Below are 23981 nucleotides of genomic sequence, written 5' to 3'. Positions count from 1 at the left end.
TGACGTTGAGCCCTACTGCCAGCATAGTAAGGAGGTGTGCAGGATCCCTTCTGCGCAGTTAGAAAGCTTGTGGCATGACCAGACAGGCTTTGGGTGCAGGTGGAAGACCGAGAGGAGGTTGAGGAGGCAGAAGCAGTGGAGGAAAAATGACATAAAGAGGATTGACGCACAACTCGTGGGGACGGCAAGACTTGGACAGCAGCCCCTTGTCCTGCTGTCACCATAGTTACCCAGTGCCCAGTCAGCGACATGTAACGCCCCTGTCCATGCCTACTCGTCCAAGTGTCTGTGGTGAAATGCACCCTGTCACACACAGAGTTTCTCAAAGAAGCGGTGATGTTGTGTGCGACATGCTGGTGGAGCGCAGGCACACCTTTCTTTGAGAAGTAGTGCCGACTGGGCATCTGGTACTGGGGCACTGCGACGGACATAAGGTCTCGAAAATCCTCTGTGTCCACCAGGCGGAAAGGCAGCATTTCTGTAGCCAAGAGCTTGCAGATGGTGAAATTCAACCTCTTAGCTTTCTCATGGCTAGGAGGAAATGGTCTTTTACTTGTCCACATCTGAGGGACCGAGGGCTGGCTATTGTGCTTAGACGGGGTTGATAAGGGTGTCCCCGGCAAACTGCCGGTCTGTGAGGAAGATGCAGGCGGACATGTTAGGTTGCCTTGATCCAAAGGTGGTGCTATCGATGTCGGACAGCGCTCAAGACCAGCTGGTGTTACCACCTCCAAAGAAAATGATGACCTGCCAATCACGCTGGCTGTTGCGGGTAAAGAGGTGGCAGGTCTGCGCCCCAAAACAGGTGTGACTGCTGTCCCCCCAGTCACAGAGGATGAAGAGGCCGCGGATGCACAAGATATGGCAGACGGTGGTTGGCCCGGCCGGCTAGACCGCATTGTAGCACACTGAGCTTCCCACTGCAACTTATGCTTCATGTCCATGTGCCGGTTCATGCATGAAGTACTCAAACTATGTATTTTTTGGCCTCTACTTAGCTTTTGCTGACAAATGTTACAGATAACACGAGTTGGGTCATCTTTATCGATCTGAAAAAATGCCCAGGCTATGCAAGGCTTAGCACCCATGCGACCTGAAGAGCCACCACGACTTGTGGTGAGAGGCAGAGTTGTGTTTGAGGATGCAGTTGTTGACGTGCTTCCAGTACTACGTCTCTGTCCAGGAAGGCGCAACCTGACCTCGTCGTCACTAGCATCTTCCTCCACCTCCTCTGCTGACCTCATCTCTTGGCTGACTGTGGGTTGACAGTAAGTGGGATCTCCGACCTCATCATCATCACCCTGTGCGTTATCACACCCGTCGTCCTCAGAGCCAACCTGTTCCTGCCCTGACAAAAAACTAAAGTTGTCGCTCCAATCAGGTATTTGAGTCTTATCATCGTCTTCCTCATTGTCTCCACCAACAGGAGTTACAGTTTGGGAATGAGGGTCTACATTATGGTCAGAACCTTCTGCGTCTGGTCCTGGATCCGACTCATAAAGATTCTGGGCATCAGTGCAGATCATTTCCTCGTCTGGATTCACAGAAGCGCTGGAGTCGACCTCTGATTCCCAGGCTATAGTATGAGTAAACAGCTCTGCAGACTCAACCATCTGTTCTACCTCATACTCAGACGGGCAGCTGGAGATTTGGGAGCTGTGAGGAAACAAGTGCGATTTGGGTGACACCTTTGAGGACTGGAGTATTTGTGATGTTGAAGTTGATGTGGAGGAGAGCCCACTTAAAGGAGCACTTGATATCCGTTGAAGCACCTGCTGTTTTTGTGCCTCATCTGGAATTTGTAGCGATTGGCGTGGCCGTAAGAAAGGGATCTTATCACATTGTCCGCTAAAAGAAGTAGACATTTTAGTTTGGCTGGAAGATGGTCTTTCTTCTGCACCTACCCCACGGACACAACCTTTTTTCCCCTTCCCAACACGCCTATTCCCCTTTCCACCAGCAGCAGGCCTTTTTCCACTCATTTTGGTGGTTAACTAATTCACAGCTCTGGAGTTGTTTGCACAAAAAAACAATGGATGGTAACCGAGCAGAGCTGAGTGGCCAAACTGTGGTATTAGGCCAAAACTATTGGCTGGGTTAGATGCAGAAAAAAATTATTTTTAATTTGCAACCTGATGGAGGTCAGTATAGATGGACTAATAGACCAAGTCCCACACACCGCTAGAAGCCCAAATATTTTTTCAGAGCTAGATGCAGAAATTTTTTTTATTCAATTTGCAACCTGATGGAGGTCAGTATAGATGGACTAATAGACCAAGTCCCACACACTGCTAGAAGCCCAAATATTTTTTCAGAGCTAGATGCAGAAAAAAATTATTTTTAATTTGCAACCTGATGGAGGTCAGTATAGATGGACTAATAGACCAAGTCCCACACATCGCTAGAAGCCCAAATATTTTTTCAGAGCTAGATGCAGAAAAAAAATATTTTTAATTTGCAACCTGATGGAGGTCAGTATAGATGGACTAATAGAACAAGTCCCACACGCTGCTAGAAGCCCAAATATTTTTTCAGAGCTAAATGAAGAAAAAAATTATTTTTAATTTGCAACCTGATGGAGGTCAGTATAGATGGACTAATAGACCAAGTCCCACACACTGCTAGAAGCCCAAATATTTTTTCAGAGCTAGATGCAGAAAAAAATTATATTCAGTTTGCAACCTGATGGAGGTCAGTATAGATGGACTAATAGAATGATGCTATGACCAAAAGATTTTACTTCACTAGGTGCAGTAAAAAAATTGGTATTCTATACACAGGTGGTATATCTTGCAACACAGATAGGCTACTCCACTGACTAACACACTCTGCAATAGGCCAAAAAGGATTAGCTTTGCTAGATTCAGCCAAATGCTGTGAAAAAAACTTGCACAGCACTGGCACAGACCTGCCTGGCAAAAACTGATAGGAACTGATGTAACCTAGTCCTGAAAAGGACTCCAATTACAATTAGTCTTTACTCCCACAATCTATCTATTTAAGAGCACAGACCTGCCTGATAAAAGTCGTAGGAAATGCTGTAACCTAGTCCTTAAAAGGACTGCAATCACAACTATTCCCTACTCCCAAGCTATCTGTATATTTGTGCGAAAATTGGCTTGAAATTAACAAGGTATAGCGCACACAGCAACAGCGGTGCCGTCTAACACGCAGCTGCAGCAGTGAGAAAATGGTGGCGACGGGGAAAATGGCTTGGTCTTATAGGGCAAGGACATGTGACATACACTGCCAATCACACATGCCCTTGCTTGTGTGAAAAAAAGCACTTCGCTCCGTGTGTGCGCTGCTGATAGGCTGACAGATTGCACCTCCCCACTGTAAATGCGGGAAAGAGAAAAAAAAATGGAGATCTTCATTATTCCTGCAGAGATCCATCCCCTGCCCCTCCCCCCGCCCCGCTGTACACTCAAACTGCGTATTAACATTAATTTTCATCATTACTGAGAAAAAATCCAGTTATGATTTTGGTGCACGAACAGTTATCGAACATAACCTCGAACAGCCGAATTTTTCTCAAATTGTTCGTGTTCGCCGACCGGCTCGAACACCGCCCAAAACAGCTCGAATTTGAGATTGGCGAACAGTTCGAGTAGAACAACGCTCATCTCTACTGGAGAGCGCTGCTCTCAGCTTTTCTCGGCAGCCTGATACGGAATAAATGGAGTAGCGGTCGAGTGTCCAACCTGCTGCATCATCTTGTAACCGGGATTAAAGTTCCCCAATCTGTCAGTGTGGGTCCCAGCAGTAGAACATCCACCAATCAGCAAGTTATCACCTATTCTGTGGATAGAAGATAACTTGTTTTCAACCCCTTTAATTCCCATTCACTTGAATAATCCTGCTCTGTATAATAGAAATAACCTATAGACACACAAAAAAAAATAAAACAATAAAACAGATACAACTTCACCCCTAAATATGAATGAATATAAATGTCATGTAGTGACAAGGGACTGTGGGCACCTACTCAGTCCCTCAAACTAGGGGCGACCTAGTCTATCCATGTCCCCTGGATTACTCCTGAAGGAGGAGAAGCCGGGTTCTCGTACAGTTATATGAAAAAGTTTGGGCACCCCTATTAATCTTAAGCTTAATGTTTTCTTAAAATTGGTGTTTTTGCAACAGCTATTTCATTTTGATATATGTAATAACTGTTGGACACAGTAATGTTTCTGCCTTGAAATGAGGTTTATTGTACTAACAGAAAATGTGCAATCTGCATTCAAACAAAATTTGACAGGTGCATAAGTATGGGCACCCTTATCATTTTCTTGTTTTAAATACTCCTACCTACTTTTTACTGACTTACTAAAGCACTTTTTTTGGTTTTGTAACCTTATTGAGCTTTGAACTTCATAGCCAGGTGTATGCAATCATGAGAAAAGCTACTTAAAGTGGCCACTTGCAAGTTGTTATCCTGTTTGAATCTCCTCTGAAGAGTGGCATCATGGGCTCCTCCAAGCAACTGTCAAATGATCTGAAAACAAAGATTATTCAACATAGTTGTTCAGGGGAAGGATACAAAAAGCTGTCTCAGAGATTTAACCTGTCAGTTTCCACTGTGAGGAACATAGTAAGGAAATGGAAGAACACAGGGACAGTTCTTGTTAAGGCCAGAAGTGGCAGGCCAAGAAAAACATCAGAAAGGCAGAGAAGAAGAATGGTGAGATCAGTCAAGGACAATCCTCAGACCACCTCCAGAGAGCTGCAGCATCAACTTGCTGCAGATGGTGTCACTGTGCATCGGTCAACTATACAACGCACTTTGCACAAGAAGAAGCTGTATGGGAGAGTGATGCGAAAGAAGCCATTTCTGCAAGCACGCCACAAACAGAGTCGGCTGAGGTATGCAAAAGCACATTTGGAGAAGCCAATTTCTTTTTGGAAGAAGGTTCTGTGGACTGATGAAACCAAGATTGAGTTGTTTGGTCATACGAAAAGGCGTTATGCATGGCGGCAAAAAAACACAGCATTCCAAGAAAAACACTTGCTACCCACAGTAAAATTTGGTGGAGGTTCCATCATGCTTTGGGGCTGTGTGGCCAATGCCGGCACCGGGAATCTTGTTGAAGTTGAGGGACGCATGGATTCCACTCAGTATCAGCAGATTCTTGACAATAATGTTCAAGAATCAGTGATAAAGTTGAAGTCATGCAGGGGATGGATCTTTCAGCAAGACAATGATCCAAAACACCACTCCAAATCTACTCAGGCATTCATGCAGAGGAACAATTACAATGTTCTGGAATGGCCATCCCAGTCCCCAGACCTGAATATCATTGAACATCTGTGGGATCATTTGAAGAGGGCTGTCCATGCTCGGCGACCATCAAACTTAACTGAACTGGAATTGTTTTGTAAAGAGGAATGGTCAAAAATACCTTCATCCAGGATCCAGGAACTTATTAAAAGTTACAGGAAGCGACTAGAGGCTGTTATTTTTGCAAAAGGAGGATCTACTAAATATTAATGTCACTTTTCTGGTGAGGTGCCCATACTTATGCACCTGTCAAATTTTGTTTGAATGCAGATTGCACATTTTCTGTTAGTACAATAAACCTCATTTCAAGGCAGAAACATTACTGTGTCCAACAGTTATTACATATATCAATCTGAAATAGCTGTTGCAAAAACACCAATTTTTATAAAACATTAAGCTAAAGATTAATAGGGGTGCCCAAACTTTTTCATATAACTGTACCTATCTATGCTTCTAACTTACCTTTTTCTTATCCCTCCCCCATCTAGGGAGGTGAGGGGCTGAAGTGTATAGGAAAACACTCACAAGAAAGACAGGGTTAACAGACAAAGATAAAAGAAAACTACAATCATACAAATACACTCACAAAACAACGGAGTGGGAAACAAGAGGAATAGGAAGAGGAAACCAAATGTGAGAGGATAAGGAAAAACACGCAAACCATCTCCACGCAGAAAAACGCTCCAACCGCCAACTCCAAACACTGAACTTTCTCCTTCACCTCCAAACCAGGAAGTAAAACTATCACCGGCAGCTCCCAAGTGCCAGCGGCAAACATATATACCAGAGGGGAATGGCCAACACAGAACAGCTGAGACAATTCAGGATGGAGAGTTCCAGGAGATCAACTGAACTGATTAACCCCTGACATGACAGCAAGGAAAGCCTGCACTGTTTAATGGGATGGTGAAGCAGTTCTAATAAGTATAGGAGTTCGTGTAACCAGACACCGCAATCTCTTGACCCCTCTCTGTCACGGTGTCCCCGTGACAATAAACTTGTTACACAACTCTCATTTACACTGAAAGCTTCATGAAACTGATGCATTTATTTGTCTCTGATTCTCAAGCATCAGAATCTAGTAGTCTGGGCTCAGATTTAGACTAGCCTTCATTATGCTCTGAGCCTGATGGAGAACAAAAAAAAGCAAAATGTGTGATGGCATAATTCAATCACTGTATGGTTATTCAGTCAAGGTATAGGATTTATTTAATGAATGTACAGTGGTTTTAATTAAAGTGAATCTGTCAACAGGTTTTGCTTTTTAAACTGAAAGCAGCATCATGCAGGGCCAGAGAACTTGATTTCAGCGATGGGTCACTTATCAAGCAGTGTTGTAGTTTCAATAAAATCAGATCAGTGTTTTATCAGCAGGAGATTATCACTACAGGACTAGGTCTCACGTGCACAGCAGTCCAGTTAATCTGTGTAACCCCGCCCCCTACACTGATTGGCAGCTTCCTAACAAGGTACAGTGTATACTGGAAGCTGCCAATCAGTGTTGTGGGTGCTGTCATACACAGCTCAGCATTCAGATTTGTGCAACATCTACAGAAGAGAAAACAGGGATTGTATCAAAACTGCACCAAGCAGCCCAGTAAGTGACACATCCCTTGAATCAGGGTCTGTTACACAACATTATACTGCTCTCAGATTACATAGAAAAAATAAAAATCTGCTGACAAGATTCCCTTTAATGTCCCTGATGAGCAAACCTGTAAATCTACTTTTACAATTAATTCTACATTATCTGATATGATACAACTTGTATTTTAAATATGCAGATAACAGTATATAAGCTAGTACTAGGCCCATAAAACTAATTTGTCAGGACATATTAAATTACAGGGTAACTCAGTTGCGGAGTAGTTTAGTTAATCTGTTAATCCAGATCTTCCCTCATTATTTTGTATACAAAGCTGTCATTAGACGTTACAGAACTGTCAGCAGAATGATTTACAGAGTCGTTATTATTAAGTAGAATAATAATCAATTTCCCAATATTCCCTTGCGAATTACTCACCATTTTAATGATCTCCGGATAAACAGGTTCTATGAGCACTCCTCTGTTTGTAGCAATGCACTCCACCAGCTCGTTCAAGGCCGCCCTCTTGATCTCCTTGCCTTTCAGGTCGGCCACACAGTCCATAAAATGGAAGATAACTGAGCATTGCTGCAGCTTCTTACAGAACAAGTCATGGAGCTCAGACACGGGAGCATCTGCAAAGCGAAGGAGAAAGAAAGAGTCAATGGCGCTTAAGACGCTTCAAAGAGGTTCTGCCGTCAAAAAACCAAAGCAAAATTGCTCCCAGGCAAACTCATAGTTAAATGGAAGCAGGTGGTTGGAATATTGAAGGTCGGATATGCTACGTTTTTTTCACCTTTTGTCTCATATTGGATTATTTTGCTAATAATAAAGCAGCTGTACTATATAACTAAATAAAAAAAATGATATTAAATAACAAGAAAAAAATACAGTTGTGGGGCCGAGGGGTACATTTACGTTGCGTTATTTTCCGCTGCCTTTTCAGTGGGTCTGCTAAAAAAATGCTAACAAAACGATCAAAAAAATGGTGCAATTAAAGAAGCACTCCTCCTCCTCCCACCAAAGTTTTCATCCTCTTAATATACTGCAATCATCATATTATATAGCACTGTGTACTTACAATTGCTCATTTTGTCTTTCTACCCAGATAATTCTTCTCTTTTCCATTAGGTCTACGATATCGTGATTAAAAACTGACTAGCTCTATGTAGAAACAGGAGATCAATTTTCTCTGCACAAGTCATAAGTGATCACTGCAAAAGTCCCTGGCATGGGGAGGAGGGAGCACTTGGGTCAGAGGGGATTAATTCATGTAGGGAAAAGAGACTTCCTGATTCTACATAGAGCAGAGAAAAGAGGAGAATTATCTGGGTAGAAAAGCAAAATGAGCAATTGTAAATACACAGTGTTATGTAATATGATGATTGCACTATATTAAGAGGAGACAAATTTTGATGAGAGGAGGAGGGCTTTCTTTTATTTGCATTTATGTAAGTTCAGGCTTTTGAGTGTCTTTTAACCGTTCTAGACTGGTAAAGACACCAAGCATTTAAAAAAAGCAACATGCACATTCTTCAAGCATTTTCCTCTAGAAAGGCGCTCAATACTTTACAATAGAAGTCAATGGAATTGTTAAAGACTCCTGGACATCTTTTTGAGCATTTTATCTGCATTCTTGCTTCAAAAAACACTAGCATTTTTATTTTACGGATTAAAAAAAAGTCCGGAAAGATGCCAAAATTGCAGCAAAAAATGTAATAAAAAACTCTCTGGTGCAAAAAATAATTGAAAAAGCAACAAACGATCTAAAAAAAATGCCCAAAAAAACCCACATCAGGTTTACAAAACTCCAGAGAAAAGGATCGATTCTTAAAGCGTCTTCTGAACTCCTGAAAAAGATGGTATGAATATACCCTAAAGAGAACGGTCAACAATGTACTAAGCTGTTTTAGGAGTCTCATAGACATTTAAAGGACACAGGCATTCACACAGCTCCATTCAAACTCCTCCAAAACGAGGGCTCGGGACCCCGGTTCTAGTGATCAGTGGGGGATATTTGTGGTGGGATCCCCAGCAATTATACATTTTGACCCTAACATGTGGACATGTTACTGCGCCTCTACAGTAAAGTGAGGTATACTGACTTTGCCTTCATTTGCAGATACACCGGACACAGTTGGTGGTGGCTTGTGATCATATGCCCAACCAGGAGATGGATCAGCCCTTGTGACTGTTCAGGAGAGAGGCTCCACCCCCATGACTCCTTACAACTATTTAAATACAGTTTTCATATTTTTTTTCTGGTTGTGCTGAATATTCCGAAATCTAAAATAACATCAAGCATTTAAAACTAAGGACTTTTAAAGGGGTATAATTGCTTAGTGATATTATGGGTACAGTAGCATAAAGAAACTGCCTAAAATATAATTTATACAGGTTTAGGTGGTAGTCCACTTAAAATATGTTCAGTTCTTTTGCTACTCTAAATATATAACAATTAGGGTTCGTGCAGATGACTTTTTTAATCAGACGAGTGCTGTACGTGGATTTGATGGATAACACTCGTACCCATGTAATTCTCTGGGGCCGTGCACTTGTCAGATTTTTTCCTCCTACCAAGTGGTCCTATGAAAAAAAAAATTGTAGCATGCACACACTATTTGCCATTGAGAATCAGATAGTACTCGCCCATTCATGTCTATGGGTCCATGAAAAAACTCAGACCCCGCTCGGATGACATCAGAGTGCAGTCCGATTTTTATGGACTGACATAACTGAGAAGCTGGAGAAACGTTTTTTTTATTTATTTCTCAGATTAGAGTCTGATTATCATAATCGGACCGATTTTCTCGGATGGAGAAAATCTGCACTTAGCCTTACAAAATATACTTTTATTTTCCAAGGTGCCCTGATTTTCAGCTAATGGAGTCGGTCCTGGATGCTGCACTCTAAGGCTGTGTGCCCACGATGCGTTTTTTAAGCGTTTCCGCAGCAGCAAAAATGCTGCAGAAACGCTTAAAAAACGCATGGTAGAAGGCCTGCCATGTTCCCCAATGATAATCCGCATGTGTTGTGCACATCCTGCGGAAATTTCCGCTGCGGATTATCATTGCGGGAAAAAACGCAGCACTACCAATTATTTTGCGGAAGCGTTGCGTTTTCGCCGCCATTGACTTGCATTGGAACGCATGGAATCCGCATCCCTGCATCTGTACATGCAGAATCCATGCGTTTCAATGTGCGGATGGTACCCGGGTGTGGCGGACAGGAGACTCTCCTCCGGACCCAGGTACCATAGTACCAGTAAAAAAAGAATAAAATAAAAAATAAATATTATATTTACCTTCTGATGGCCCCCCGGTGTGCTGGTCTTCACTTTCCGGCAGATTGCGGTGGACTGAAGGACCTGCGCTGACGGCATTTAGTCATGTGACGGCAGGTCCTTCAGTGTACCGCAAGCTGCCGGTAAGCCAGGACGGATCGAATAAAGACACCGGGGGCCATCAGAAGGTAAGTATAGATTTATTTCTTTATTTTTTACCATTCTTTCGGTCACACTATATAAATCCATGCCGGTTGCATGGATTTATATAGTGTGACCAAGTTGACAAGCACTTTCCAGGTGATGCTAAAATCGCTTGGAAAGCGCTTGACAACCGGCATGCGGAAATACATGTGAAGAACGCTTCACATCCGCATGTCCCTGCCAGGAAAAACACATGTACAATCCGCATGTACAATCCGCATGTACAATCCGCATGCGTTTTTTCTGCCAGGGAGATACAGAAACGCTCAGGAAAAAATCTGGAGCATTTCTGCATCGTGGGCACAGAGCCTAACACACGCTTCGTGCGTCACCAACTTGACCAGTGCCGTGTGTGAATATGCATACTGATGGGCTCTTTTCAATAGCTAAGCCAGCCTCTTCTCTGCCATAGAAAATACATAGACAAAGAAGGGGGCTGGCTCAGCCATTAAAATGAGCCAATCAACATGAGATCATGTTCCAACACATATGTCAAACAAAGCGCTGGGAGAGGAGTTACTGGGACCCGGAATCATGGTGGTCATTAGGAGATTGGTGGACACTGAGAAATAAATCAGTATGTAAGGTTTTTTATATATTTATAACATTTTTAGGGAGTGGACAACCCTTTTAATTGAAAGCAGAGAACTTTATTACACTGTACCGAAAACTGAAATGTACTGTAACTTTTATACACAGTGAAATTCTTTCAATCTGGCATCCAATAATTGAGAACAAAATGAAAAGCAGATTCTATTCTAATATGTATTTTGGGTGTTCATGGCCTTCCTAAGGCTTCTGCACCAGTTTTATAGTGTCAAAGAGTCACAACTGTTGTTTATTTTCAGAATTTTACATATTTATGCCACTTTCACCTAAAAAAAAAAAAAAGTGGGTGGGAATATAGGCTCCATTCGCTAGGTGGTAAATAGGTCTAAGCCAGATTTAGGAATCGGAACTTTTTAAAAACTCACAATTCTCACTTCCGAAGGGGAAAATGGCGTAAAAAGTGAAAAAAACAGATCTAGGCATAAGTGTTATATCTAAAGATGTGACACTTTGATAAAGGCAGACACAAAGAAAAGCAACACAATAACCAGCAAATCTGACTTTAAAAATTCCCCTCCATGTATACAGTTATCTATGATTATTCGATATGCCAGAATATATGAATATATGATAATCAAGTACCAGGTTGCATACATCTTTGCTTTCCGTGTAATATCGTGCTGGCTATGCGGAACAGTGGGTACAAAATGTGAATCTGTCACCACATTTTACAACACAATCAGTAAACATTATTAAATGCATCTATTAGACCTGATGAGGGTGTGGCACCCCAGGGGTCTGGTTTCCACGGTAACAGCAATGTTATGTCTGAGAGCAGGTGGGAGGTCTCTTGGTCAGGGATCCTATGCATGCCACACCTCCTGCCCAGTCCTGGGAGGGGAAGAACTTCCCCTATATAAACCTAGGGCTGAGGCAGGGTTAGGGAGTAGAGAAGAAGTAGAGACAGAGAAGAGAAGCAGATATAGGAAAAGAACATCAGGAGCTCTGTAGGAGCAGTGCTATAAGGAGTCAGGGGCTGGCAGCTGCAGAGCTCGCCCTGACTGAGAAGCTATCACCGGACCCGGAGTCCGAGGCTGTGGGGACTAATCTTTACCCAGCAGCAGAAACCGCCCGGCAGGGGATTTCAGGTCCTCTGGCCAAGAAACCCGAAGGCACGGTCACACGCGTGGGACCAGCACCGCCGTCGTGGAGCGGACGCCACTAGAAGGCCCCGAGTCACCGGCCATACGGGTGAGCACCACACGGTACACTCAGGGACGTGGGCTACTTATACCCGCCTCTAGCAAGGTAGCCAGAAGAGTACAGTCAGTTTGGGAGGCCTACAACTCCGCCTGGCCAGGGGAGATCCCATCTGCTCAAGGACTGACCAGGCCCCGATCGCTAGCCAGTACTCCGGGAGGGTCTATCTTTATCACCAGTAAAGACCCTGAACTACACCGCATCGTCTCTGAGTGATTCCTGCTACCCCCATCATCCACGTCGGCTGCCCTGAGGCCATACCCCTCCCGTTGGGGGTGATACTATCACGCTGCACAATCCTACCACCGGCCTCAGCGGTCTGCCCTGCAGCGGCAGCTCCTTCGCTGCATTCAACGGGTGGCGTAGTCGTCCAACATCTACCGCTAGTACAACGCCACTTAGTCTGACTCCCTGGGCACGGACCGGGTCACCGCCACGAGACTACAACCCTCAACAGATCCGGCTCCGGGTAAGCTCCTGCATGCGCAACGCTGTGCGACACAGGCCCAGGGGTGCGTCAACTTTTGGCGTAGTCGGCAGGATTTCGTGCCCGCAACCACCGGGTACTGCGTGCCTGAAAAAGACTGTTCAAACTTACCAGTGGTGAAGATTCCCGCCATCCGTGGAGGTTTCCCGCCATCCGGCGCCATCTTCTACCTTCTTCCCGCCATCCGCGAAGTTTTCCCGCCATCCGGCGCCATCTTCTGCCTTCTTCCCGCCATCCGTGGAGTTTTCCCGCCGTTGGACGCCATCTTGAAGACGCCGCGCGGGAAGAAGAGGGGCGTGGACTCCGAAAGCGCGCGAGAACTGAAGCCCCGCCTCACGTCCGGACGTTGCGTAAGGTCCTGGAAGGAGCCCAGCAGACGCCGACGTCACAGGAGCGCGACGGAAGGTCCTCAACCCTGACGATCCACTGCGGAGCTGCGGCCTACAGAAGAGGATCATCGCAAGGTAGGCCACGGTCCACTAGGGGGGAGGAAGATGTCGGATACGGAGGAGAGCTTCACTGCCTCAACCCCCGCCAGCGCCACCGCTGCTGCAGTCATGCCTTTCACCATGCCCTATATCCCGGGAGCGGCCTGGCTACCCCAGTACTCAGGGGAGTCACATACCCTGCATGACTTTAGAGAAAAGCTGGATAGCCTCTTCCAGGTGTATCCCCTCACAGAAGAGCAAAAAGTGAGCATCCTGGTGGCCCAATTAACCGGGGCAGCCCAAAGGGAGGTAAAGTCCTGGCCACCTGGGGGGAGGACTGTTGCAGGGATACTAACCCGGCTGAGGGACACCTTTGATACCCGCACCTCAGCCGAGATCAAGCTTAGATTCTACGGGTGCAAGCAGCGAGCACACGAGAGTATAAGGGACTATGCCCTGAACCTACAAGAGGCCCTGAGAGCTATTAAGCAGACCGACCCTGACGGCGTGGGAGACGAGGACAGGCTGTTGACTGAACAATTTATAGAGGGTTTATATTGCAATGCCCACCGAACCCAGTTACGGGCAATGGCCTTACAGGACCCTCATCTGGGATTTGCACAGTTCAAGGACAGAGCCATCCGGGTGCTCCGAGAACCGGCACCAGGTGGCGTTGTGACCCACAGACGCCCCACTACCACTTACCACCAGGAGGCGGCGCCCTTGTCGGCAGGGCCTGTGGGAGCTGATGCGCAGGCTTTGAACAATGACCCGGCTCCAGACCTGCACCATCAGGTCCAAGAGCTAGCTAAAAGCGTTGCCGCGCTAACCCGAACTGTGCAGTCTTTACAGGTTTCCACTCCAGGGAAGATCCAGCTGGCATCCGGACCGGAGGACATCCCGTGGCGTCGACCAAGGAGGACCCCACCGGCCAGAGGAAGACCCAGAGACCGATACAACGAGGACGGACAACCCATCTGCCGCCGCTGCAATCAACCCGGACATATGGCAAGGTACTGTCCTTTAAACTGGCACAACCTGGGGTAGAGGGCCAAACCCCAGGAAAAAGATCATCAGGCCCGTCGAACTGGCGCGACAAATATGTGGGAGGACGTCCAGTCTTGCCTGTGGTACTGGATGGCATCCCTATGAGTGCCCTACTGGACACCGGGTCACAGGTTACCACTATCCCGTACGTGCTCTTCAAGCAGTACTGGAATGACTCGGATATCACCCGCTACCCTGACGACGATTTGAGTATCATCGCCAGCAATGGTCAGCCCGTGCCGCAGATTGGATTTAAAGAGGTGACCATTAAAATCGGTAGAGTTGAACTGGCGGCACAGGGACTGATCATTGTAGACATTGACAAGCACGAGAGTCACCCAAAGATAACTCTAGGAACTAATGTAATTGAAAATTGTCTTGCAGAGGTGATTTTCCTTTTACAGCAGGTTGCCAAGACCGCCAGCTCCGGCCAGCAGCGAGTGCTCCAGAAAGAGATCCGGGCACTGATGCGACGGCAACAGATAGAACTCTCCGGTGGTGAGATTGGTAGCGTAAGAATGTGTGACCCTTTCCCTATTGCCATGCCCCCAAAAAGTGAAATGATGATTTGGTGCCGGGCAGCTATTGGTCTGAGAGGTAGAGATTACCAGGCAATGGTAGAACCAGTTTACTCAGACAGTAGGCCCACCATTTTGACAGCACGGGGGGTGGTCAATGTACGCCATGGGAGGGTGCCCGTTCGCATAATAAATATCGGGAAGAGGGAAGTGTACCTGCCCCGGTATGCCACGCTAGCCAAATTGTATACCATCAATCAAAATTCCATACAGTCCGTAGAACCCTTGCCTCCATCTTCCCCGGAGGAAAGTAACGGCTCTAAGGAAACAATGGAGGACTGGTTTCAGCAACTACATTTGGGTACTGACTCCACTCCCTCACACCAGAGACAGGGAGTCTATCGGGTGGTTAAAGAGTACGAGAGAGTGTTTAGTAAACACCCGTTAGACTTCGGGCGAGTCAAGGGGGTAGAACACCGCATCCCCACGGGAGACCATCTTCCCATAAAAGAGAGGTATCGACCCGTACCCCCTGCACACTACCAACACGCCAAGGGGATGCTTAGGGACATGAAGGAGGCTGGGGTGATCAGGGATAGCTGTAGCCCCTGGGCAGCTCCACTAGTCTTAGTCAAAAAGAAAGACAACACCATGAGGATGTGTGTAGATTACCGGAAAATCAACCGTATCACACACAAGGATGCGTACCCCTTACCAAGGATAGAGGAGTCTTTGGCTGCTTTAAGATCTGCTAACTTCTTCTCTACCTTGGATCTCACTAGTGGGTACTGGCAGGTTCCTGTAGCAGAGGCGGACCAGGAGAAGACCGCATTCACCACCCCGATGGGACTTAGCGAGTTTACCTGCATGCCGTTCGGACTCTGTAACGCACCAGGAACCTTTCAACGATTAATGGAGTGCTGTCTGGGCCACAAAAACTTCGAGACGGTCCTGTTGTACCTGGACGATGTCATCGTATATTCCAAGACTTATGAGGACCACCTGAAACACCTGGCGGAAGTGTTCGAAGCTCTGGCAAACTACGGCCTAAAGGTAAAACCCTCCAAGTGTCACCTCCTAAAACCAAAGGTGCAGTACCTGGGACACGTGGTGAGCGCTGACGGAGTGGCTCCCGACCCTGATAAGATCACCGCAATTAAGGAATGGCCAAGTCCCTCCAGTGTAAAGGAAGTGCGGCAGTTCCTCGGGTTGGTAGGCTATTACCGCAGATTCATCCCCGGTTTCACCAAAAAGGCAGCTCCTATGCAGGACCTCCTGATAGGCCAGTCCCGGAAGGCCAAGAACCAGAAGCCGCCCTTCAAATGGGAGAAGTTAGAAGAAGAGTCCTTCCGCCAGCTGAAGATGGCCCTCACGGGGGATGAAATCCTGGCGTACCCTGATTACAGCCAGCCCTTTATCCTCTACACCGACGCAAGTAACATCGGGCTAGGAGCCGTACTGTCCCAGATCCAGCAGGGGAAAGAACGAGTAATCGCTTACGCCAGTCGAAAACTGCGACCCACCGAAAGAAACCCTGAAAATTACAGCTCATTTAAGCTAGAGTTCCTGGCAGTGGTGTGGGCAGTCACCGAACGCTTTAAGCACTACCTCGCTTCTTCCCGGTTCACCGTGTACACGGATAACAACCCGTTGACACACCTGGACACGGCAAGACTCGGTGCCTTAGAGCAGAGATGGATGGCCCGTCTGTCCAACTACGAGTTCACAATCAAATACCGGGCAGGACGCTCCAATACCAACGCGGACGCCCTGTCCAGGATGCCAAACCTACCGGACGTAGGGGAAGATCCAGAGGGACTGGAAGAAGTCGAACTCCCCGCGTTCCACCGTCATGGGATTATCCAGTATTCCCATCGGGTAAGGAGTAAGCAAGCCGCTACGTTTAACCCCTTGCCTCACTACAACTGGGAGGAAACGCAAGACAGTGACCCTGCCGTCCGACTGGTGAAGGAGATGCTGACTCGGCCAGAGGCTCGCCTTGACCCAGACGCTCCGGAGGAAGCCAAACAACTGTGGGCTGAGAAGAGTCGACTGTTCCTTTACAAGGGGAAGTTGTGCCGCAGAATGGTTAACTCCCGGACGCATGAACTAATCTGGCAAGTAGTGGTGCCACGAAGAGACGCAGCCATGGTGATGGAGGCATACCACGACGGGGCTGGACACTTCGGATGGAAGAAGCTGGAGTTCCTGCTGCGCGGGCGGTTCCACTGGGTAGGCATGAGGGGAACCATCGAGAGGTGGTGCAGAGACTGTGGCCCGTGCAACCTAAGAAGGAAGGACCGTGCCAGCCAGAAGACCCCCCTTCAGTCCATCGTCACCAAGCAGCCGTTGGAACTGGTAGCCTTGGATCATGTAAAACTGACCCCAAGCAGAAGTGGCTACGTCTACGCGTTAACCATTGTGGATCATTACTCCCGGTTCTTGGTTGTCGTCCCCGTTAAGGACTTAACAGCTCAAACAGCAGCTAGAGCCTTCCAGCAGCACTTCTGCCGTCCACACGGGTACCCGGACCAAGTGCTGACGGACCAGGGACCTGCCTTTGAAGCGGAGGTCTTCCAGGAATTCTGCAATCTGTATGGCTGCCGGAAGATAAGGACGACACCCTATCATCCGCAAACTAATGGACTTTGTGAGAAAATGAACCAGGTGGTAATGGATCTTCTGAAAACGTTGCCCCTGGAAGAACGCAGTCTGTGGCCTGAGAAGCTGCCCGACCTGGTGGACCTATACAACTACATCCCTGTAGGTTCCACCAACTGTACCCCGGCTTACCTAATGAGGGCAAGGCCTGGTAAGCTACCTGTTGACCTGGAGATGGGAGTCCTGACACCCGAGGACACTTCACCGGAAGCAGACTGGGACACAGAGAGGCAGCAGCAGTACCGGAAAGTACAGGAGAGCGTGGAGCGAAGTCTCTGTCTCGCTAGGGAAAGACAAGAGAAAACTTACAACCAGTATGCTCCCGCTGTTCCCCTGGTACCCGGAGAGCAGGTCTTGAAGAGGAAGAGACGGCTCCACAAGTTGGACGACCAGTGGGAGAAGGACCCGTACACCGTACTGCCCTCAAGCCACGACAACCCGAAGGTTTGTACCATCAGTAAAGACGGAGGGGAAACCACAGCCATTGTATCCCGGGATCACCTGAAGAAGTGTCCCGAACAGCTACGGAACCCAGAAGGAGAGCAAGAAGACCCTCGACCCGTAGAGGAAAGGGAAGATATGGTTAGTACTGTGCTCGGAGACTTCCCTCGGTCCTGGACTCAAGTCAATGGTGCAGTTGTGGTACCCGTCCTCACGTTCCTCCAACCAGCATCCCAAGTGCCTACGGAGCAACAAGTAGAGCTGGAAGAGCAGCCGGTCCAGGAGGCAGCAGACTCCACACCAGCAGAACAGGAGGATCAACCCTCTGCTCATAGTAAGCCTGCCGTACCCCTAGTGAGCCAAAGAGCCCGAAGACAGCTGCCCAGTTTACCCTTGACAGCTCCTACACCCTGTAGTTCAGGGCCAGACAGTCAGCTCCGTAGGTCCACTAGGGCCACTAGAGGCCAGTTACCCGCACGTTGGAGGATTTGAAGTGTTTAAATTGTTTTATTTGTGGTCACCTGTCTGTTACTTGTAAATAATTATGTGTTTCTAGTTATTTTTAGGAGTCCTTGGTGGATTTACCGGGAATCCTTGTACAATTGGTTGGAGCGTAACCTAGGAATGGACTAAAGACTGTTAAGGACTCGGGGCAGGACAGACCCCTACCTGGTTACGTCTCCCTGTTTTGGTGAAATGGACACCTTGCTTTTCTTCAAAATTGCACCCGGTTGCGGACACGCCGTAACCATCTTTATGTGTTTTTTCTTATTGTATTATAATTGGTTATACCTTGTTATGTTTTTCTAAAAAAAAAAAAATATGTTTAGTCCCGGAGTACTAAATTTCACTAGGGGGGAATGTGGCACCCCAGGGGTCTGGTTTCCACGGTAACAGCAATGTTATGTCTGAGAGCAGGTGGGAGGTCTCTTGGTCAGGGATCCTATGCATGCCACACCTCCTGCCCAGTCCTGGGAGGGGAAGAACTTCCCCTATATAAACCTAGGGCTGAGGCAGGGTTAGGGAGTAGAGAAGAAGTAGAGACAGAGAAGAGAAGCAGATATAGGAAAAGAACGTCAGGAGCTCTGTGGGAGCAGTGCTATAAGGAGTCAGGGGCTGGCAGCTGCAGAGCTCGCCCTGACTGAGAAGCTATCACTGGACCCGGAGTCCGAGGCTGTGGGGACTAATCTTTACCCAGCAGCAGAAACCGCCCGGCAGGGGATTTCAGGTCCTCTGGCCAAGAAACCCGAAGGCACGGTCACACGCGTGGGACCAGCACCGCCGTCGTGGAGCGGACGCCACTAGAAGGCCCCGAGTCACCGGCCATACGGGTGAGCACCACACGGTACACTCAGGGACGTGGGCTACTTATACCCGCCTCTAGCAAGGTAGCCAGAAGAGTACAGTCAGTTTGGGAGGCCTACAACTCCGCCTGGCCAGGGGAGATCCCATCTGCTCAAGGACTGACCAGGCCCCGATCGCTAGCCAGTACTCCGGGAGGGTCTATCTTTATCACCAGTAAAGACCCTGAACTACACCGCATCGTCTCTGAGTGATTCCTGCTACCCCCATCATCCACGTCGGCTGCCCTGAGGCCATACCCCTCCCGTTGGGGGTGATACTATCACGCTGCACAATCCTACCACCGGCCTCAGCGGTCTGCCCTGCAGCGGCAGCTCCTTCGCTGCATTCAACGGGTGGCGTAGTCGTCCAACATCTACCGCTAGTACAACGCCACTTAGTCTGACTCCCTGGGCACGGACCGGGTCACCGCCACGAGACTACAACCCTCAACAGATCCGGCTCCGGGTAAGCTCCTGCATGCGCAACGCTGTGCGACACAGGCCCAGGGGTGCGTCAAGGGCAGTGTACTTACACTTGAAATCTATTTGAGAATGGCTGAAAATCCCTTTTAAAAGTTTCCATGCTCACTTTTTGAGTTCAGCTTTAGCTGGATTCTGACTTCAGGATTATGATTATATAGCCATTCTGGCATAAATGTTCACAGTAAGTACACCAGCCTCATCAGGTCTAAAATATCTATTTAATTATATGTGCAGTTTGAGTTGTGAAATCTGATGACACGCTTTTAAATGAATATGCTGACAAAATAATGGAGAAAGGTTATCTACATACAGCACAGAATGGTGCAGTATTTTGAGCCAAGTAAAAATGGAAAGACATACTTTTCTCAACAAACTTAGATTTCTTATTAGCAACACAAGAAGATGTGTTTTTTCACAGTTAGTGCCCTCACAAACCTCAAACTAATCTCTCTTAAATGCCTGACTAATTGAGTCAGGAGCCTGTACCATGCCACCGGGTCCCCTATGGCTATTTACTGCAGAGAAGAAAAACTTAGTGTGCTGCCATATAGCGCACCAAAAGTACAAGCAGAGGACGGTAAGAAGATTTTTTCTTTTTTTAATGTATTGGAAAATAGCGGCAGAATGGACATTATATCAGGAGTTGGCCCAGGATGGGACATTATACGTGGAAGGGGCCCAGGATGGGGGACATTATACCACAATGGAAGTCATTATTTAAGGAAGAGGCCCAGAATGAGGCACAGTATACCAGGAAGGGGTACATTGTTATAGGATGGGGGACATTATATTAGGAAGGGGCCCAGTACAGGAGACATTATACCAGGAAGGGGCCCAGGATGGGGGACATTATACATGAAAGGGGCCCAGGATGGGGGACATTATATCAGGATGGAAGTCATTATACCAGGAAGAGGCCCAGGATGAGGCACAGTATACCAGGTTGGTGGACATTGTTATAGGATGGGGGACATTATATCAGGAAGGGGCCCAGTACAGGAGACATTATACCAGGAAGGGGCCCAGGATGGGGGACATTATACCAGAATGGAAATCATTATACCAGGCTGAGGCCCAGTATACCAGTTTGGGGGACATTGTTATAGGATGGAGGAAATTATATCAGAAAGGGGCCCAGCACAGGAGACATTATATCAGAAGGGGCCCAGGATTAGGGACAGTATTGCAGGAAGGTGCCTGGATGAGGACATTATTTCATTGTCGGGTGAGCACATATGTCTTTATAGTATCTGGAATACTACAAAGATCCATATATCTAACCAACATGGAGGTGGTACCTCAGGTCCAAATTTTGCACCAGGGCCCATGGAACGCTAGTTACACCATTGTCTCTATGATTTATTTCTATTGGATGTGTAAGAAAGCTGACATATAAAACCTACATATTAAACCAAGCCTCGATACACTAGGGCCCCATAGAAGTCAATGGGTGTTGTATAAAATCTTAGTACAACTTGGAAGTAGTCTGTAGCTGCGCTGAGGTCATGAATGTGAGGATTTCATGTCAGAATTATTCACCGGCAGAATATAGAGGCAAAATCCGCTGCTCAATGAACGCTACTGATATGCCCATAAGGAGCACACAATGTGAACTGAGTGAATGCGGCTTCACACTGCATTATTAAATATACAGCACTGGTACATTTCTAGGTTAGTGGTTGCACATTTAGGGAAATGTTCACACTTTATTTCAGTGATGTGGAGAAGTTTCTATTTTATGCACCTCAGGAGGTGGTGGAGGTTGGACACCAGGATCACATTGTGTCAGATGTCTCTTGCTCATCTCATAAATTTACCGGTATATTAAAACAGAGGCTAATCAGAGTGTACAAAGGACATATGTAATTATCTGATGCTACAAATTTTTTAGGCTATAAATTAATTCCAATAATCAATATGATTATAAGCAACAGTGGAACACAAGGAAGGTTGTTAGAGCCAATATAACATATAAGGTACTACAACCCAGAAAAAAGCCCAGGTTGTAAAATAAAATTAAATTCTGGCAGTAATAAATTCTCTTTTTAGCCAAACAGTTTTAAGGGAATCTGCCACCATATTTTTGCTACCCCATCTGAGAGCAGCATGATGTAGGGGTAGAGACCCTGATTCCAGTGATGTATCAAATCTATAATTCTATGATCACTTTCGGGGCTGCTTATTGCAGTTTTAGTAAAAATACTGGTTTTATCTGCTGCAGATCTAACAATTCTCTGAATGCTGATCTCTGTATTAGATGCAAAAACATTGGACCCGGTTGGATTATTTGCGACTTACTTGCCGTGGTTGTGGTACCGTAGTGGGTTCCAGTGCGACCCCAATCATTAGTTTTTCAGCAACATATAGGGATCTTTGGCTGTGGGACCTGTGTTGTGGCTAAGTCCCTGTGTAGCCCTAACCTAATGGAGCACATTTGAAATTCAGCGTGAACTGAATGACAATTTGGAATTTTAAAGATGCCAACAATAGAATGTCACTAAACACACAGGATATTAATGCTGGATTTTGATGCTTGGTATTTGTTGGCATTTTAGATGGAAGGGCATATGTGGCATACATCTCTGCAGCTATTTTACACAGGCAAATAACAAGCATCGATCATCACTATGGCAAGTCAATAAGCTGAGTTAAAGATTACGGTTTACTCCTCTGTCCTACAATGATAGCGTCAGTTATTATTTTGCTAACCATCTTCCATGGATGGAAGGCTTTTTCCCTATAGGAACACCCAGCTGCAATTATAGGCTCCGAGTAACTTTGATGTCATCACTTCAGGATAAATCATGATGTCACTTCTCGATAACAGTCCACAAAGACCCGGATAATAATTCTGGACCCAGGCTCTTGAAAGCCATTGTCATATTTTTGGGGAAGGCTCTGAGCCTGGCGGGATGGGTACTCCCCACTTTTTCAATAGGTGCAGCTTCTCTCACTTTTAAATCCATTTTGTGGTGACATAAATAATTCAGTACTTCAGTAATGGAAGATAAACGAATATGCAAAATTCCACCATTCCTTTCTTTTCTCCACTGTGTGAATGATCCCTACAGCAGTTAACCCATTTTGCCCTTAAATATAAAGTCACATGACAAGCTGGAAACGTATGTATTTATAATTAAGAGATAAAATCAGCGATCCATTACACCATACATAATGATGGCATTAACCAGGCTCAAAGTCATCATTCGCAATAAATATCCATTCAGAAAGCATTTAAGGATAGTGACCAAGCCAAATGAATGCATGTCCATTTATTACTCTGCGATGGCCTAGAAGGTTAGAGACCTAATTTCCATTATGCAGGAAAAGCAAATTACTGTTGGCAAAGAAGATCTTAGTTACAAAATTTTCTAAAACATGAGTAAAATCTCGGTTCTGTACAACCATTTCAACATTTTTCATTATCATAGAACACGTTGCCATTCGGCAAACTAAAGTGATTAGCGGGAAAAGATGAAGTTGTAAGATGTTTCTACGAGTCTAATAGCCACCACGGTCTTCCAAATGGCTGTCAAGAGATCCCCAATTTCCCAACAGGGCAAGGTCTTGCATATGGGACTCCTCCTGACCAACCCAACAACAGATGCTGGGGAGAAGAGGGTAGGACACATTGGATTTCAACAAACCTGCCATAAGATTTGCAGTTGTAACAAGTGCCTGGGAACAGACTTTTTCCTTTCCCTTATTGAATAAAAATGTCTTCACAGTTGAGCAGAATTCTTGTGTATATGGGAAAATCAGGGAAGATAGATGTCACATGTCCTCACAATTTTGGATGCAGAATTGACGTAATTCTCCTATTCTCTCAATTAAAGCACAAAGTATGGATGCCACTTTGCATGGATATTGTTTCCATCTTTCATACCCTATCCACAACATAGTCACAACAGACCAATCACCACCGTTGTATATTCTGCAATGATAGCGTAACATCTGTACCAGTTTCTGCTTTGGCCGCGGGACCATTCCTATTTTATTTCTGGGACTCACAGCTCTGTCCAGTCCAGAAGCTTGGGAGTTAATCCTGTTGGTTTGGGTTTCTTCATACAGTCAGCACTGGGTGGGGCTGTTCATTATATAAACCCCTGAGAGCCAGTTTCCACGGCCAGTCAATGTTTGTGCCACCTGGTTTTACCTGTGTTTGTGCACCTGTTTTATCCTGATTTATCATGTTCCCTGACCTTGGCTAGTTTATACACGTTTTTACTGCCTGACAATTTTGTACCTTCTGGACCTGACCAGGCTACCTATTGTTCTTGCCAGCATGCGCCACCGAACAACAACTGATTCCAAGCCCCTAGCCCAGGGACCCCTCTGTAAGTCCAGATCCCTGTATAGGAGTTAAAGGGTTAAGGCCAGGGCAAACCCTGGATTCTGGAAAACTTAGTAG

The 23981-nt window shown here is 46.4% G+C and overlaps 1 protein-coding gene across 3 annotated transcripts in view; it reads right to left on the bottom strand.

Moving 5' to 3' along the window:
* The window catches only part of PPP2R5B (protein phosphatase 2 regulatory subunit B'beta), an 82211-nt gene that overhangs the window by 44048 nt on the left and 14182 nt on the right, over positions 1–23981 (bottom strand). For all 3 annotated transcript variants that reach the window (XM_073658595.1, XM_073658594.1, XM_073658596.1), the window contains exon 3: positions 7305–7501. In XM_073658595.1, the coding sequence (XP_073514696.1) occupies positions 7305–7501 (197 nt within the window). The remainder of the gene's footprint in view (positions 1–7304; positions 7502–23981) is intronic.

Source organism: Phyllobates terribilis, unplaced genomic scaffold (genome assembly GCF_046119375.1).
Source record: "Phyllobates terribilis strain yellow unplaced genomic scaffold, ASM4611937v1 Scaffold_13__5_contigs__length_258822181, whole genome shotgun sequence".
NCBI classification, from domain to species: Eukaryota; Metazoa; Chordata; class Amphibia; order Anura; family Dendrobatidae; genus Phyllobates; species Phyllobates terribilis.
Note: the sequence above shows the minus strand (reverse complement) of the source record. Positions and strands in the feature narration are given on the sequence as shown.